We start from the raw sequence: 18,676 nt of genomic DNA, 5'->3' as shown, positions 1-18,676 counted from the left end.
ATCCTATTTTCTTTTCTTTTGCTTTTTTAAATATCTGCATCATTCGATTTACAGATTAAGAAAAGTTTTTAAACATTTTTTAAGCAATTTCATGTGCTAGAGTATTTTCAATTTATTTAAGTTTGTTTTATTTTTTGCTTTGTCCTTATTTCAATAGCTATTTTTGTCTTTTTTGGCAACCCCAAAATATTAACACTAGATGGAAAGGGAATCGCCTGTTTATGTTAGATTTCTATGTTTCTTGTTACATCGAGAAAAATATTGACGAAGTGTATTGAGTTGGACTTGGGCTTGGTTTTTTTTTTGGTTGTTGGTGTTGCGTAAACGCTTATTTAACTCTTAGCTAGTATAGAATGCTACATAATCGTAGTTCGATGTGATTTAAAACACAAGAAGTTAACAGTTAAATGATAACCCATCGTCAAATCGTCTTTCTTTTCCGACAGTAATTACTAATTAGTAACTGATTAACGTACAACTAATACGCACACAAAATATAAAGAATGATGCTAAAAAATAACAGACATACAATTTTCTATTTTAACAAGCAGCTGTGTTTAAGTATAGGCTATCACTTGTATGGGATATTTTTAAAGGGGTTGAACAGTTGCTTGAGGATTTATGAATATAATTAAGTTAAAGTTAGTTTAATATAAGTTAGTAATAAAGATTTAAAGTTAAATATAAATATTATCTTAATTTAGACTTTCAGACAGTTAAATTTTTGTAATAAACTTTGTAAAAAAAGAGTTTTTGACTTAGCTTGTAAAATTTTAAACTACAGCAAAATTTAATATTTATAAAGGATTTTTAATTTCTTTTTGTATGTGTTGACAATGCTTGGTGAGTCCTAGATTTACTTTTAAAAAAAACCTTATTGCACATTACCGCTATAACCACCATTTCTGGTAAAAACTATTATCTGCCAAAGGCAATTCGAGACTGGGTTGGGGTTACTGATGTTACTCTATGTATAGGCCATGAAATCAACCTTGAGGAAAAATAAATGTAAAAAAAACTTCACAAATTATTCAGCTTGCACTTGCTCTTTATAAATTGGCATTAGTGCTAAAAGCATTAATATGCATTTTTAATGTTTTATAACTTTTGTTTTTTAGAATAATCAAGGTTTAACATAAACGTTTTTTAAAATACAATTAAACCTGTGACTTTAACTCAATCTGGTAAACCATTCCTTGGCTCCACCTCAGCAATGCAAGGTCGAGGAAACGGGGGAGATAGAAGTGGTAGAGATCGAGGAGGAGGAATGTCGCGATCTCATGGAGGTAGAAATGATCAAAATCGAAGAATCACCACACCCAACAACTCTGGGATGTTAATGGTGGGACCAAACTTTCGGGTCGGAAAGAAAATCGGTTGTGGAAATTTTGGGGAACTGAGATTAGGTAAATTATGAGATTTAAAACTTACTATTCTGGCAAGATTCACAATCATACAATTTGTGTAGACCTGTTTAACTGGCACATATTGCCTATAAAAATATAAAGAATTGAATGGATATCAAATGAATTTAATGGATTTAGAACTGGAAATAGTCAGGGTTTGGTTTATTCGATCGATTTGATTCTGTATATATTATAAGTATTTGGATATACATTATTGTTTAAGCATAGAGTAACATTGTTTCTATGGGTAAAGTTAAACAAAAGCAAAATATACTGTACATTCAATGTATATATGCAGATTTTTTGTATTTGTATTACTTAAACGATATGTTGATTTAACCTTACTTTTTATATTTAATTATGGGTTGAAGTTTAAATAACGTAATGCTACTAAAGGTTAGTCTAATTAAGTGGCCTCGCTGTTTTTAAGTAATAGTTTATTTTTTAGTTTCAAAAAAATAAATAACAGCGGAATTGTAAAATAAAAATTGTGTTGCTTATTGCATTACTGAAATTAACAATTTCTTAAATTTTGTTGCTTATGGAATTACTGAAATTAATAATTCCTTAATTAATTATTTAAGGTTTTATTTAAACAAAGAATTAACTTTTGCTTTTTCCAGGCAAGAACTTGTACAACAATGAACATGTTGCAATTAAATTGGTGAGAGATACTTTTCGAAACTTATAATTTTAGTATATAGAAGTAATCTTGAATAACGATAAGAAATATTACACAAATAAAGTTTCTTACTAAGTTTAATTTTTATCTTAATTTATAAGAAACCTAATCACAAATGGTGGAATCAGGAAAATTTAACTTTGCTTTTACAGTTTTGTTAAACTTAAAATTAGATTGTCAGCAGAAACTGTCTATTGTTAGGTTGCTAAGCTTAACTAGTGAAAAATGTAAAATTAAAATAAAAAAAAAATTGTTGTTTTTAGGAACCGATGAAGTCTCGTGCACCACAACTTCACTTGGAGTACAGATATTACAAATTATTGGGCAACACAGGTAATAATTGATCTAAATATTAGTTGTCTGTGTCTGCGTTAGTCATTGGCTATTACTCAGAGAGGTATCATGTTAGTTTATATAGCCAGTATAATAAAGTCTAATAGTAGTCAACAGAATTTCGATTACGAATTGTGTATATGTAGCCAAAACCCAATTAGTCAAATTTTGTTTTGTCTTTTACTTTTTTTGTCTTTTTTTAGAAACGTTAAAAACTAAACAACTTTCTTAATTAGTTTTTTTTTATTCTCATTATTTGTTAAAATTTTTATTTTTGTGTTTAAAAAAATTATAAGAATAACATGTAGGTGACAAAATAGGTTTATGAGACCTTCACCTAAATAACCACATTTTATTTTATGATCCTTAACACATATTAAAATTTTTAAAACTTGTTAAAAAGAAAAGGTGCGATTCGAATTTCAAAACAAAATGTATCATTTTTGAAAATAATCCAGAAACTTGTAGGTGTTAAAAAATGTTTTGGCTATAAGTTTTAATTGTACAGTCTACAGCAATTGGGAATGTTTCATCACATAAAAATTTTGTAAAAACATTCCTTTGGGAAACAAACAAGCATTTCTCTAAAAATTTATGTAATATGGCAAACTGTTATGAGTTTTAAAATCTGTGAACACACTATAATTTATAGTAGACAAATTTGTAGACAGTTGGTAACATCATAAAAATTTTAGCGTCAAATTCTAAAACTACGAAACAGACTTATTATATATATAAGTAAAAGTAAAAATATTTTAAATTGTATTTAATTTCAGTGCAGTTTAAATATTTATTTTAACTAGCCATAATTTTTACTTGAATTTTTTCTAAAGGCAACTAAATTAATGTTTAGTTGTTGTTATAATTTTTTTTCTGTGATACTAATATTGTTTTTTACTACAGAGGGAATACCACAAGTCTACTATTTCGGACCTTGTGGAAAATTTAACGCAATGGTAATGGAGCTGTTAGGACCGACCCTAGAAGATTTATTTGACTTATGTGACAGAACTTTTACCTTAAAAACTGTTCTAATGATAGCTATTCAATTGGTAGGCAATTCATTTTTATTTTTTTATCTTTTTAAATTTTTGGTTGTATAGCCTATCTAAGTTTTGTTTTTTTATATTTTGTTAGTATCTTTAATCTTAAAAATAATCAAGTATTTTAGCTATCTGATTGGGATCCGATAGAATGATAAGATTTTCAAGCAGTAATCATTTATGTTATTGTATAGTAAATTTTCTTTTTTTAAAACATTTTTTACATAAATATAACAACATTTCTGTCACATTAGGAAATAAAAAAAAATTGGACGTCCCATGCTTAAATTAGAAGTTTTTTTAACATTAAATTAACTTTTATAAGTTTTGGTTAAAAAGTTTCGCTTAAAATAAAAATTATCAAATGGTTTTAGATCAACAGAATCGAATATGTTCACTCGAAACATCTTATCTACCGTGACGTAAAACCTGAAAATTTCTTAATCGGTAGAGTGGGAACGCCCAATGAAACAGTAATCAACATAATCGATTACGGATTAGCAAAGGAGTACATCGATCCTGAAACGAAAAAACATATTCCATATCGTGAGCATAAAAGTTTAACTGGAACTGCTCGGTATATGAGTATAAATACACATTTGGGAAAAGGTAAATTTATTTTGTGAGTTTAGAGGTTAAATTTTTATTTATTTATGATGTAGAAAATGGTTTTACACACCAAACATTACTTTGTTTAAGTACATGAGCTTGGTCTTTAGTAACTTTAAATTTGTGATTTAGTAGGGTGCAGTGGACCTGTATTATGGTTTAAAAATTTATTTTAAGTTAGTCGCTTTATGCTTAATAAAATAACTATATTTGTGTTTTTTTTCTATTCTGTTAAATTGATGAATTTTTTTAGATAACTTATAAAAATAAATTGAATGGGAGAATTAATCTATCACCATATTGAATAGTTTTAAGTTAATAATTAATGGATTACGTTTGTTGATGTCTTGTTTTTGATGCTAATTTTAAATTCGACTGGCTATGTTAATAAATTTAAGGTTTATAAACATATTTTTGAATACCGTAAGGTTTATGATATATAGATCTGTTAAATAATCGGCATATGGACTGCATTACTATTGTTGTAATATGGTTACAACTTGCAAGTAATATAATGTCTGTGATAATTTATCTGTGTACCCCAAAAAGCATTATTGTTTTATTCTAATGGTCTATAAATTGGACATTATTTTGTTCATCTTTATAAAATATCAAATGTTTTTTTGTAGGAAAAACTATTAAATTTAAATATTCCTTTAAAATAATTAAAGGCTTTGTTATTAATTACACACTAATTACTAGATAGAATGTTGTTTGTTTAATAAAATTATAAGATCAATATTATGTTTTAAATTTTTGGTGAACTATTAATATTAATTTGATGAAGATAAGTATGTAAAAACTTTTAACTTTATTGTTGTCTTTTTAGTAATTCAGCTTGTTTTATTTATATCTTATCTTGTGTATTAGATTTGAATTTTTATCATCTTACGTAATGTAGTCTAAAAAATGGTATATGTATGTCTTATTTAAGGTGCCTTATAATGAAAAAATAAAATGATGTTTGTGGTGTGTAGGTAAATAAATAATTATAGGCACATTTAGTTATTTTTTCATATATATAAATACACTTACTGTTAGGTTTTTTAAATATATTATTGCAATTTGAATAATGTTTTTGTGATTGTTATATTTTCCTTGTAAATGGCACAAAGTTAGTTTATTTATATATAAACAGTGTAAAAGGCTGTTTATTATTAAATGTAAAATAGCCCAAAAAACCTTTGTTTATTTAAAGGTAAAAATGACTCTAATGATTTCAAAATTGATAATTTGGGTTATATATATTTAAAATTACTATAAAATTATTTTAAAATTAATGAAAAATTACATATTATTATTATATAATATATAGACTTTTCTATGACAATTTAAATTTATGATTTAATTTTCAGAGCAAAGTCGTAGAGATGACTTAGAAGCATTAGGACACATGTTTATGTATTTTCTTCGAGGTAGTTTACCCTGGCAAGGCTTAAAGGTATTTTTTGTTTTCCTTTTTCTAGTGTGTTAACCAAGACACGAGCATGAATTAAATATTGCTATGCTGTTTAATATATAGGCCTATACGCTTCAAAGTTAGTCCTGGTTTATTATTTATTTTTTTCTTGTTTTGTTAGCTTTGCTATTAAAATCAATAGTAGAATTAATAATAAGATAATCAATATCCGAATTTTTGGTTTATTTTTTAATTTTTTGGGGGTTTATGATGTCATTAATCATGTTTTAATTTGTGTATGAAGGCTGATACACTAAAAGAGAGATACCAGAAAATTGGAGATACCAAGCGTTCTACTCCCATTGATGTGTTATGTGAAAATCATCCAGGTGATTATGATTATAAACTTTTGAATTTTAATTTTATTTTTTTTTTAGTGAAATATTGTAAATATATATATAAATGGCAAACTATGTGTTAATATATAATTTTAGAGTAAATTGCAAGATGATATTGTAAGTAGATAAGCAATAGGTAATACTTTATTGACTATTTGTTTTTGTTTAACTTGTTAGCCAGCGGTTAAGCTAGACCTAAAAGTTAATGCTTAAAAAAAAAATAAATAATAATAACTTGTTCCAAATTTTTGATGTTATGCACTCACATATATATTAACAACCAGGATAGCCTGTATAATAAAATTTATTTAAAGAAAAGAAAAACATTTTTGACCGAAACATTTTAGTATAGGTATGGTTACTATATGAAAATTGCATTTTAATACCGATAAAGTTGTGCATTTTGATAAAAAATGTTTTTGTGCATATCAGAGGAGATGGCAACCTATTTAAGGTATGTTCGTCATTTGGATTTCTTCGAGATGCCCGATTATGATTATTTGCGCAAACTTTTTTCGGATTTGTACGACAGACAGGGTTATCCTCACGATTCAATATTTGATTGGTCAGGAAAACAATTGGTAAGATCTTAATTATTTTAGTTTTTTTGTCAAATTTATTTTAGTTAATACCTACCTTTAAAAATATTACTAGTTTAAATAAAAGATAGCTTGTAAAAATTCCTGTGATATGGCCAAACTATTTCACTAAATTAACCTTAAACCATAACCATATGCCCAAAAAATCAATTTTATCAACCACAAAACATTTTCTATTAATCTCAGCTTTTTTCGCCCTTTCTTCTAGAAAGAAAAAAAACTTCATTTCTGATAAAGATGTTGACCTAAATTGTTTTAAGAATTTTGGGCAGATACTGGTCTATACAGAAGTTTGTAACTAATAAATTTTTTTATTAAAAATGTAATTTTGTGTTTTAGATATCTCCTTCTCAAGTAAATAACTCTCGAGTACCGAACGAAAGGGTAAGTGAAATTTATTCAATATTTGTTTACTCCTTTTAACTTGTTATTTACTGTGTTTACATTAAACTGTGTAGAAATAAACACACACCAATAAACACCCAATGTATCGAATAAAACACGCTTTTAAATAGATTAAAACATACAATATACACCTTTTAAAAATTGTTTTACCAATTTTCTTTTTTCTTAATTCTCTGTAAAATTTTATTTATTATATTGAGTCTAATTAGTCTTTAAACTTATCGGACTTTTTTGGCTTTGTTAGGGAAGAGATCCTTTCCCTAAAGTAACAGACAACGCAGATGATCCCGCTGCTGTTCACTCGAACGCTCCCATCACTGCACAGCAACATCCGGATGTTGATGTTATCACTGAGATCAAGTAAGTAAAAAAGCTGATGATAATCAAAAATTTGCAAAAATGGAAAAATAAATATTTCAATTAAGACGATTTCCTGGCCTTCAGGCTGCGCATTATTGTTATAATAAAATTTCAATTAGAAACTAGTATCTGCCTATAGCAATTTTTTACAAATGGCAGTTTGTTTTATTTTAAAGGCCTTTAGAATAGCTTTACATACTATACCTATATGAACATAGATTGTGATGGAGTAAAATGTAATCTTATTATAAGATTTTTTTTAATAATTTGGTTAAAAACTGTTTGAAAAAATGAACCCCATCGATTTAGTAATTGTTATTTTTCGAACAATTTTAAAATTTGATTAAAGTCTTATTGTAACCTTGAGCTCTGCCTTAATGTAAAGAGTTAAATTAATTTCTGGTGTGTTTAATTGTGGTTAGTGTTATTTGTCATACTACTTTTCAATTTTCACAAATTAAACATTTCGTCGTTTTCATCCCAGATGCTGCTGTTTCAAACGCCGCAGAAGACGAGCTTCGTCCCGTCGATAATAAAACACCATCTCGTCCCCACCATTTCGTACCTGACACTGGCTTTACAACCAAGCCCAATGACGTCATATATTTCCCGGCAAATGAATCGAATTTAACGTTTGTGTGTTTATGACAATCATCAGCGTACGCCCGATAGTCATGTCACTGTTGGGATATCCAGTTAATACACTGACTATGACGTCATACGAATTCAATTTAGCAATACCGAAACCCGGCTTCTGCAATTTTTGCGTTGTTAGTGACTTTTTTGATTTGTACGTTGGGAGTGGATTATGATTTGTACGTTGGGAGTGACGTTTTCTATTTTTGTGTTCGTTTCGACGGATTGTTTTATTTTTTTCTACTGCGACACCTTGTGCTACGCCGCTAGCGGTGTGCCTGACTCGAGCCAATGCTCTTACATATATGAAGCTTGAATATCGTTAAGGCCTTTAACACACAAGTTTTTACTCTATACGAAGTTTTTTTGTTTGTGGGGGCAGAGTTACAAAAGCGTGCGTATATGGTGAAATAGCATATGACGTCACGCTTCCCACAGAGTCACGTGATGCATTACCAAATAGTCGCGCAAATGACCTTTGAAAGTTTTTAAAGAATTTTTCATTCGCTTAATGTTCTGTTCTGCGTATTTTTATTGTTTGCACTAACAATGTAAATGACGTCACTTTAATAAAAGAGACTTTAATTGAAATTCTATGCTTGGAAACCGATTTGTAAAAATCCACACTAGCGCATAACGTGATGTTTTTATTTAAATCTTATTCGGGTAATTAACTTTTTGCTTATTTTTTTGATTAAAATTTCCTTAATGTTCTTACGTATTTATTATTAACTTGGTGTCGCTCTTCTTTTTTCGACTGTTTGAGAGAAATTTCCCCCTTTTTCTTTTTTTTTGGTCTGTCGTCGTACAGATCAGTTTTTTTAAGTTATTTTATCAACGAAATATTGAAGTGCTATTAACACTGCACTTTTTTCTTAGCAGCAAAATTAAGAAATTATGTTTTTGAAAAAGGCATTTTTTTAATCTAATAAATTATTAAAAAATTTTACCCATTTAAGAAGTTCAATTTTTAAAATAATTCCACAACGTTAAAGTATATCTTATAGAGCCTCAGAGCAAGGATATTTTGCGTTGTATGTATGTAATATAAACCCCTTCTCTTCTAAATGACCTTAATTTGTATTAATTTATTTACAAAATCACCAATGGTAGAATGATTTTACAATGTGCATTTGAGTTCTGAAAATGTACTTGCTACTAGTTTTGTGTATACAACGCCAAAAAGTTGTTTTTTTTTAACTTTTTTTCGTAGCAACGTGGTGTTTGTTAATTACGTTTGTGACCCTGTTATTACTCTTAAGTCGAATACGACTGCTTTAATTTTTACGCGAAATTACAAGGACAATTGTACATTCAGTGTATTGCTACTTGATTTAAGTATACTGACTTTAATAAACATGCAGTGGATTTAAAATATGGCTTAAAAACTACTAGGTTTTGATTTTGGTATGATAACCACTAGCGTAAGAGTTCGTAGTGTAGGATTTTTTTCTCTTTTCGATAAATGTTTTTGTTTATAAATTAATTTAACAAATTTATACCTAAAACAGCGGTCCAGGCTTTCAAGTACGTTAAAATTGGCTTTAAAAATAAAATAAGTTAATTAAAACTTGAAAAGTTGATTTCAATAAAATTCTGAGTCCAGTAAAAGATAAATCGCTAAATCACATTTTTCTAAAATTGTATTTTTTGAATTTCCTGCTGATTTAGTTTTTAAGTATTGACTTTGATTATTTAAAATATCATTTTAAATGTAACTTTAAAAATGTGACGTATGATAATTTTCCATTACTTTCCGATGGCTATAAGTATTTACTGGTCACTAGCTTAATTAAAAATGCTGTATTTGTTTTACAAAGTAAAACAATTTGCTGTTGTAAATTTATGACTTAAATCGTTAACAGTTTAAATATTTCAAAATTAGTAACTGAGTTATGTAAACACCCAAAACCGTTTTTATTTTTATATTAAACAACATAACTAACTTTACAGTGGGTTCTTGCTTAGTTTACGATTTCGTTGGTTTACATTTTTGAATTGTCCAAAAACAACAAATCGTTACAATAATCGCGGTTACTTAAAAACATTATTGAAACTTAATGGATTTTAATAAATGATTCATTCTCAATCGTATATCAAGAAGACAAACATGGGCTATAACCACAACAGCACAAAAACATCTACCAGTCATTTATAGTTAAACACAGGCTTACAAAGAATAGAAAAAATAAATAATTGACGCTGTGAACGGTCAGTTATAAATAAGTACAATGGAAATCGATTCTATTTTATCCAGACTTTTTGGAGTTGTTGAATTGGTTTAGTTTTTTAAAGAGAGTTAACAGTTGCCGAATCATAACCTAGTCAAGTACGCTGTGTTCATGTTTTGGCCCTCCCGTCTCCCTTCTAGTTGTTAGGCAAATGTTGAATAAACACTAATGGTAAATATAAGCGAGGCTCATTCGCAAATACGCTACTCCTCTATGTTAATAAAAGAAACCTAAATGAAAAAGAGAGAAAATATTGCTATTAAGCGCTACCTTTTGCTTTGTAGTAAAACAACGTTCTTTTCTTGTAGAAGAAATTCGTTAAAATTGTAAGCCATTGGAAGTAATGTAGAGAAAAGGGGAGTTCTTCGGTTTCGAGTGGCGCAGTATTTGATAATAGGATTTAAAAAACAAGTGAAAACTTAGAAAGGCTGAAATCATTTTTATTAAAAATTTATGTAGCTATTGTGCCAGCCATTGCTTCGTATTTAATTATGTTTTAAAAGGTAACACGATATGAGTTTTGTTTAGTTTTTTTAAAGCCTAATTTTTTAAACTGCTGAGCGTTTGATCATGTAATTTAGTAATTGTAACTCGAGTCGTATCTTTAAGTTATATTAGAATGTTCAGATAGCAAAATAAATTAATTGTTTTATATTTTAAAACGTATTAAAATAAAAGTTTAAAGCTAGTAGATTTGTATAAAAGTATAAATTATGTGCGGGTTTTTTAAGTTTATTATAAAGAATAGTCTTTTGTTTACACTGCGTTTAGTTTAAAAAATCGTAATTTTATATTTCACGAGTTTTGTATGTATTCTGTTCTTGTTGTTTGCGCTTATATAATAAAACAGTAGCCTATAACTGCTTTAAAGTAACGAAAATGTAGTTTTTTGCGATATTACTAGTAAAGTTAGTATATTATGTAGTTAAAATACTCATGTAAACTACACTTTTTTAATAGTTTCTACATTGTTAAATAAACGCCAGTTTTTCGTTTTAAAGTGAAGGGAATAAAACTAAAAAGCATGTGTGTTAAGAGCTTGCGGGTAGCATTTTTCAAATGTAACAGGCGCATAAAACGTCTTTTTGTGTTTTTAAATATGTTTACAAGGTTTCGTTTTAAAATAACGTTTTAGTATTTATAATGTGATAAAATAAGTGTCGTTAAAATTTAAAATACTAAAGAATGATCTAATAAGGGCAATTTAAACTAATTTGTAAAGAAAAATTAAAAAAAAATTAAAATAATAAATAAGTTAAAAAAAAATAATTATTTCAATTATATACAAAATTATTTTGTTTATTAAACAAATTTATAAAGTATAGAAAAATATTTAGGTTTTAAAAATAAGTGCATTTTGCTCATTATTAAATTTTAAAATTAAATTTTCTTGTATTTTCTTGTTAAAAACCGTTTAAACTCTGTATATAATTAACTTTTTTATATATATATACCCTAAATAATTATAAAATATTTATTTCACTTATCCTTAACTATATCAATAAACAAAATCTATATGTTAGATTATTTGTTAGGCATTAATTTCAGATTTAGGAGTTATATGTTGTTGAAAAATAATTCTATTCAATATATTTACTCAATAATTCAATGAAGGGTGACCCTCAATACAAACAGAATAATTTGCCGCCCTATCGTGAAAACTTTGCTCCAAACCACTATGGGGTTGGTAATATGGACAATAATGACAACACTGTAGATCCATTAGATAAAAATAAGTTGGATGAACCCATGATTGGGAAAGTGGATCAGTATTATTACTATCCAGACAGCGATTTGGAGACGATTGTGGAAGAGTCGTCGGTGATGGACTCGGATGAAGAAGCCAGCAAGAATGGTGACCTCTCTAGCAGGCGTACTTCCACAACATCTTCTTTGTCAAGCTTGAAATTTGACCAATCACCTAGAAGTACCAACAATTTCCAAAATTTTGTTGGCCATAAAAACAGTTTGTCACCACGTCAACCATCTAATTACATTAAATCTCCCACAACTGAGAAATCAAAGTTTGTTTACACTAATTTATCACCAAGAACGCCTACAGATGTTGAAAGACTAAATTCATTTAGTCCAGATTTGGATAATGGTAATTGGAAATTTATTATTCAATTTTTTTAGTTTAAATTCAAGGACTTTGGTAAATGAGTTTACTATGAATATAAATTCTGAGAAAAAGATGCAAAGGTATATATACAATTTTGATGGCAACTTATTCTACAAATTTAATGGAAACTATTTTTTGCAGATTCTGGTTCAAGTTTTAACACAACCTCAGTAAACCCGCATCTACAACAAAAGATTGTTTACGCCAAATGTCTAACGCCAAGAAATGAACACTCTAGTTCGCATACACCAACTAATAACAATTTTCAACCTCCCACAATTAAGGATATGTTTGAAGCAGCAAAATTGGGAAATGTTTCTGCATTGGTGAGAAAAAAAAATTTACTTCGCCCAACATTTATTTAATAAAACTAGCAGCGTGGTGTAGTGGTTAGAACACTTCCTACATTGCATGAGATCCTGGGTTCAATCCCCAGGGCTCCCATGCTGTAGCACATTTGAGTAAGGTGCTATAAACGGTGTGAATTTCTGGTTAGCCCGCACCTTGTCAGAGTTTAATTATTGGGCAATTATAATCTATAACATCCTAAACTGCCAAAGGCAACTCTAGACTGGGTCGGGGTAATTTTACTATTTGTTCAGGCCGTAAAGTTAACCTTCCCACATCAAGAAAAAGGATTTATACAAGAAAAATAATTTAAAAATCAAAATAGAAATTAAGAAATGTAAGTTTTTAAATCGTTAATGAAAAAAAAACATTAAATTTTCAGTTGCAAACTATTTTTTTAGGACACCTTTTCGGCAAGTGAACTCAATGACACTGTCGACGAACAAGGAAACACGCTTTTACATGTAGCTGCAGAATTTGGGCAACTTTCCTGTTTGCAAAAACTAGTGTCCACCTCTCCATCACGCATGATTACACTTCCAAATGATGACCTCATGACCCCTACTGCAATGGCAATCAAGGTAATCCTAAGTAAAAACATTTTATATAATAATTTGATATTCTTGCATGATTTTTTTTAATATCGGTTGTTTAAATTTAAACCAAATTAGTAGCATTAATTTTGTGCCAGCATTTTAAATTTGCTTAGTATAACTATGAGTGTTTGTTACACATTTATGTGTAAAATTTATATTGAGTTATTTTAAATTATTTGTTTATTTTATATCTCGATTTAGCTTTATAAGTTGGTGTTTAAGTAATTTTTATTGAACAACAAATTCTTATTGTCTATTTAAACATTTAAATGTTTGATTAATTCCATAGAAAGTAAACTTTTAAAAATTTGTTTGAATTAAAATTTTTGAGTTGGTCCTAAATTGTGGGTTTGCTTTACTAAACAAATATTTTATTCTACCGTGTCTAAACTTGTTAAAGACAACATTAATTACCAGTAAAGAAAAAGTACCAATAAATAACTTTGTTGATGTGACATATTCACTAAATGTCTGCAAACACTAAACATTTTTAAGTTTTAAAAATCTAATTTTAGTCAAGTAAATTTGTATTTGCCAAAATTTTATCATTTGATTTATGGTATGGGTCAAGCCTCTTTAATTCAGCCTTCCCACATTAAGGATAAATATGAAAAATGAAATAATTTTATTTTAACAAGCACAATTTTATCGGGAAAAATTAGTTATTCAATGAAATTTTGATTTATTATGGAACAATTATAGTTTTCAGTCTTGGTAAAATTGATTATTGACATGACATATTATTACAATCAAAGTTGAGATTGTGCTAGGTGGAGTGATTACTTATTTGTTCAAGGATGCTTGAACATACTAGCACTGAAAATTTAAAATTCTTACTTTAAGTCCTAGTTGCGTAAATGTTGAAAGAATTTTTTTTTGCTAAACTAAAAAAGAATTACACAAAATTCTTGATACACTAAAAGTTTACCCTTTTTTTGGGCTGCATTATGATTGTTTTCGTAAGGGGACAGCTAATATTATTTCATATAAATTTACCTGCGCAGCACAATTGAAAGTTTTTTTTATTTTATCAGCTTATAACTTCCTAATTTAAAAACAAACGCTATTTAAAAATTTTAGTATGGGTATATTGAATGTGTTCAATGGCTTATCAAACACACTGCAGCAAGAGAAGAGCTTTCCTTATCTAAAAGGCCAGCCTCGATAGATGGTTCAACCACTAGACCCCCCGTCGCCCATGTGGCCTCTAGATTTAACCAGGTTGAAATATTAGACTGGTTGTGCGACGAAATGGTCAAGGATGGTATATCAATGGATGCTGTGGACCACTGCAGTAACACACCAGTGCATGTTGCAGCAAGATATGGCCATTTACACTGTGTTCAGGTAAATTAGTTTTAACTTAAATTGATTTAAAATTTACACATGATATGTCACTTAAGATGTCGTGAAGAATTTCGTGGATTTATAAGGAGGACATCAAAAGATATTACTAAATGAACTAAATTTAAATTAGTGGATAATGTAGTTAATAAACAGAGTTATAAAGAAAAATATTATATAACCCTGAAAGGCAAAATTTTAGAGATAAAAATATTAAATAATATGTTGCTTAGATAAATATGGTTAGAATTTTAATATCTTTACAGACTCTGGTTTCAAGAGGTGCCTCTGTAACTGTTTTAAATTCTAACGGTGACACCCCAGTTCAAGCTGCACAAACCCATGGTCACACCACTTGTGTTGGTTACTTGGTTGTTGTTGAAACTTGTGTGTCACTCGCTCAACAGCTGGTCGCACTTCGGAATGATATGGAAGTGTAAGTAGCTTGTATTTTATTCATTATTATAGGTGTAAAACAGTAGGATTAAGACGCTTCTGTCGGTTTATGATTAATAAAAAAATATTTTGAATGGTTAGAGATTTTGTAATTTTGTGTCATAATATTTTTTTGTATTTTGTGCAATATGCTAAAACCTAAATTAAAACTATTTGTAAAGAAAAAAAAAATTAAAAACTATTTGGTTTAAGAAATCCATGTTTGATGAAAAAAAGGGCTTGTTTTAAATTTTTACTTTAATTTCCCTTTTAATAACACAATACCCAAAAATAACATAAACTTACTTTGTAGTATAATGTTTGTGCATCTATTTAACAAAAGTGCTAAATACTCGAAATAATGGAATAATATATTTAATTTTGATCTTGATATTTGTTCAAATAATTTTGCTTTGTTCAGGTTGAGTGGGGAAAATGAAAAACTCAGAAATGGTTTATTAGCACAAAACATTTCACAAAACAAACCTAAACCTGACTTGAAAATTAGTGAACCAACTGGCAACAACCCGAATATCTCTCCATCTGAAATTCATCGAAACGGTAATTTAGAAAAAAAGGGAATAATTTTTTTATGTAGTTGTGCTCAGTTTATTGCTAGCGTGTTACTTATAAATAAAAACATAATATTTCAAAATATATAATATATTTTTTAATGTGAATAGAATTGCGTAAAAAAGTATTAATCTTATTTTCAATTAAAGTGGGCACTGTTATTTAAGTAAAGTGGCACTTGAAACAGTAATTAATTCCCCATTTGATTTTTTATATAAAATCGCTTAAAGGAGTTTAAATCTAAAATTATTTTTGTAATTAGGTGTTTTGCTTGTTTAATATTTAAAATCATTTTTGTGTTTCTTATAATTTATATACAATTATCTTATTATTTTTTTACATAAAAAAGGTTATTACATGTCTTTTTACATAAAATTGTAAAATAAAAGGCATAACCAGCTTTTTATTTATTTTAGTTGAACATACAACTTTATCTCAAAATTTAAAAGAACAGCCCCCAGCACCAAAATTATGGAGTTCAAACAAGGTTCAAAATCAAAAAGAAAGTTTAGCTATATCTGCACGTAATATTGAAAAACCAGTGACTAATAAGAACACAAACTTAAAACCACCACAATCAGCTATTAAACCAACATCAAAGAAACTTCACCAAATTGAAACAGATGCAAATGATGAAGTTAAAATGATTAACAAAAGTAAGACTGAAACTTCAAGCATTAATTTAATTTATCTATTAAATTTTTTGTAAATTCTTCTGTGTTCTCTGCTATACTGCCAGAACATAAGGTAACATTTGTTACCAGAACGCAGTCTTCAGTTGCCTTTGGCAATTGAAATCTTTTGAAGCATATTACTAGATACTCATGTTTACACCACAACATGGAAGCTGGGAGAATCAAACCAAGGTTCCCAATGTTGTGAAGCCAAGCATTTTAACTACTACACCACGTCAGCAGTTTTTGTAGTAGTACTCCATTTAACAAAAATAAATTTCTGTTTTTAATTAGATAACAAACCAGCAACGAAAAAAGCATGGGAGAATTTGACAATGGACGAAATGCTTAAAATGGTTCGAGATATAAGGTATCAGCCATCACCCTCTATATCTTTATGCACTGAGGATTCTACAATGGAGCCTGTAGAAATTATGAGGTACTAAGTTCTATCATTATATATAAATAACTATTTCGAGCTATAATAATATGCTTTTGAATTAGCTTTTATTTTAAATATTTATGAGCTCACATTTCTGTTAGTTGAGTCTTAGTGCTTGTTTAATTAAAAAGAGTTTTCAAAGTACTGGCTTGGCTAGTATTTCATTAAGTTTTGGCCAGACTTTTCTATGCACATTTAAATAAATTGTACAAATTTAAAAAAATAAATTTTACCTTTTTAAGTGACGTTTGACTACAGCTTGTATTTAAATTTATGATATTATAGTTAGTACTCATTTCGATCGATTTTTATTTCAATTTTTTAAAATAGGAGTAACTTTGATTTATTTCTATCCTTAGGTTTAACTTGCATAAAAAGTTATTTTTATGTTTTAGGGAAAGAATGGCTGCTGCAAGTCGTTGGTTTTTAGTTGAAAAGGCGTCGGGAGGTAAACCGATACGTCCTAAACAAATACAAACAAATGTTTCACGTACTGTGCCAAAAAATGTTGGAAATCTTTCACTTCAACAAAAAATCTCAAATCATTACAATAATTCATCTTCCAGTCAAGAAAAACCACCAGAAATTCCTAATAATCGGAAAAAACCAAGTGGGTCATCTCAAACCTTACCTACCCGAGTTAACATTAATACGTATACTGGTCAGAGTTACACAACTAACGGTAACAAGACCAAAACAAGAACTCCTAAATTAGTCGAGGACAAAGATTTCGGCAGCAAGCAACACAAGAATATGAATGGAACTTTGAACAATTCTGTTTCAAAGAAAAATTCTAGAAGCCAGAAAAAAATATTTTCTAACAAACCTGCTCCTATAACGGCTAATTCTGTAGAAGGTTGTATAAACTTGTATAGCCTCATACCTGCTTATTATTTACAATTAAAGATTAAGAAAACTATTTTAAATTTTTACCTTTTTTAAATTCATGGTCATGTTAACTTGTACTAGAATTCGTCTTTTTTGATTTAACGTAAAATTAATTTGATTTTTTTCTTAAGATTCGCCTCCTTCTACTCCCACTTCATTTGATACTTCCCAGCGAAGTGGAAGTTATCGAAAGGCGGTCATTTACACAAAACCAACCAAAAACTTAAATAACAGTTCAGAAAGTTTATCGTCATCAAGTAACACCGACAGTAGTAACACCTTAAGAGGAGACACTAGCGATACACATTCCATTGCTTCAAGCCTAGGCACAAATTCAACATCCAGTGAACTAAAATCTCCTAACAAAGTGGTTTATTTTAAGCCTGTGGTATTGGAGCAAAGCGATAAAGTTGTGACGCCGCGGCAACCTACTTTGAAAACTTCTTCGTATTTTTTTGGATCAAGCTCTAAAAACAATGATAATCAAATAAAACGACCCGTGCCAATAAGGTCCAATCTATTTGGTAAAAAGAAGCAGAAGAATCTCACAAAGGCCCCTGCTTGGTCGGTGGAAAAAACACTTCGCGATCTTACCACTTTCTCCCCAATCAATTCTAACCCAGTTAACAATGATGACCCCGATAAAGGCGAAGTCCCAGAATTAAAAACCAACCTAAAGCAATGGCAGCCAAGTTTTTTGCGCAAAGTTGAAGGTAAACACATGTGATTAATAAATCAAAACTGTTTTTGTATTAAAAATGTTGTAGAAAGTTGTTGTTTTTCCATGTATTATTGTACAAACTTTTAAAACATTCATTTTCTTATTTTTTAAAATTTTTTTGTATAAAATCAGTAAATTTTATCAATTATTTTTATATTTTTTGTAAAAAATCAGTATTTTGCCATCAAGTATTATAGAATAAAAAAAATTTATTGACCTAGCGGCGAAACCCATGTTTTTTAACTATTGTATATTTAGGATTTTAATATAATTAGACAAAACAAATAAATAATTCGAGTTATTGAAATCTTTTATATTTTTAAAAGATTTAATAAACATCAATGCTCACTAAATTACATTTTATTATTAACAGGCAGCCCCACAATGCTAGTAATTCAATAAATAAATAAAAAATAACTAAGCTAGACAGCC

The 18,676-nt window shown here is 28.6% G+C and overlaps 1 protein-coding gene across 1 annotated transcript; it reads left to right on the top strand.

Annotated features, from left to right (window-relative positions):
- The first annotated feature begins 1,122 nt into the window (after positions 1-1,122).
- On the top strand, positions 1,123-18,464 carry LOC145752342 (uncharacterized). Its single transcript, XM_082568613.1, has 18 exons — positions 1,123-1,406; positions 2,030-2,070; positions 2,352-2,421; positions 3,325-3,473; positions 3,839-4,073; positions 5,429-5,514; positions 5,777-5,861; positions 6,303-6,418; positions 11,863-12,205; positions 12,365-12,549; positions 12,973-13,152; positions 14,248-14,514; positions 14,778-14,947; positions 15,368-15,507; positions 15,936-16,175; positions 16,488-16,632; positions 17,031-17,491; positions 17,655-18,464. Exons 1-18 carry the CDS (start codon positions 1,214-1,216, stop codon positions 18,248-18,250), a joined length of 3,702 nt encoding a protein of 1,233 aa, XP_082424739.1. The 5' UTR covers positions 1,123-1,213; the 3' UTR covers positions 18,251-18,464.
- Positions 18,465-18,676: the final 212 nt, after the last annotated feature.

This window comes from Corella eumyota, chromosome 5 (assembly GCF_963082875.1).
Source record: "Corella eumyota chromosome 5, kaCorEumy4.1, whole genome shotgun sequence".
NCBI lineage: Eukaryota > Metazoa > Chordata > Ascidiacea > Phlebobranchia > Corellidae > Corella > Corella eumyota.
Note: the sequence above shows the minus strand (reverse complement) of the source record. Positions and strands in the feature narration are given on the sequence as shown.

Coding starts and splice junctions, on each gene's coding strand:
- LOC145752342 (XM_082568613.1), top strand. CDS start 1,214: ATGCAAGGTCGAGGAAACGGGGGAGATAGAAGTGGTAGAGATCGAGGA. Junction 3,474..3,838: donor TAATGATAGCTATTCAATTG/GTAGGCAATTCA, acceptor AAATGGTTTTAG/ATCAACAGAATCGAATATGT. Junction 14,515..14,777: donor GCCATTTACACTGTGTTCAG/GTAAATTAGTTT, acceptor ATATCTTTACAG/ACTCTGGTTTCAAGAGGTGC.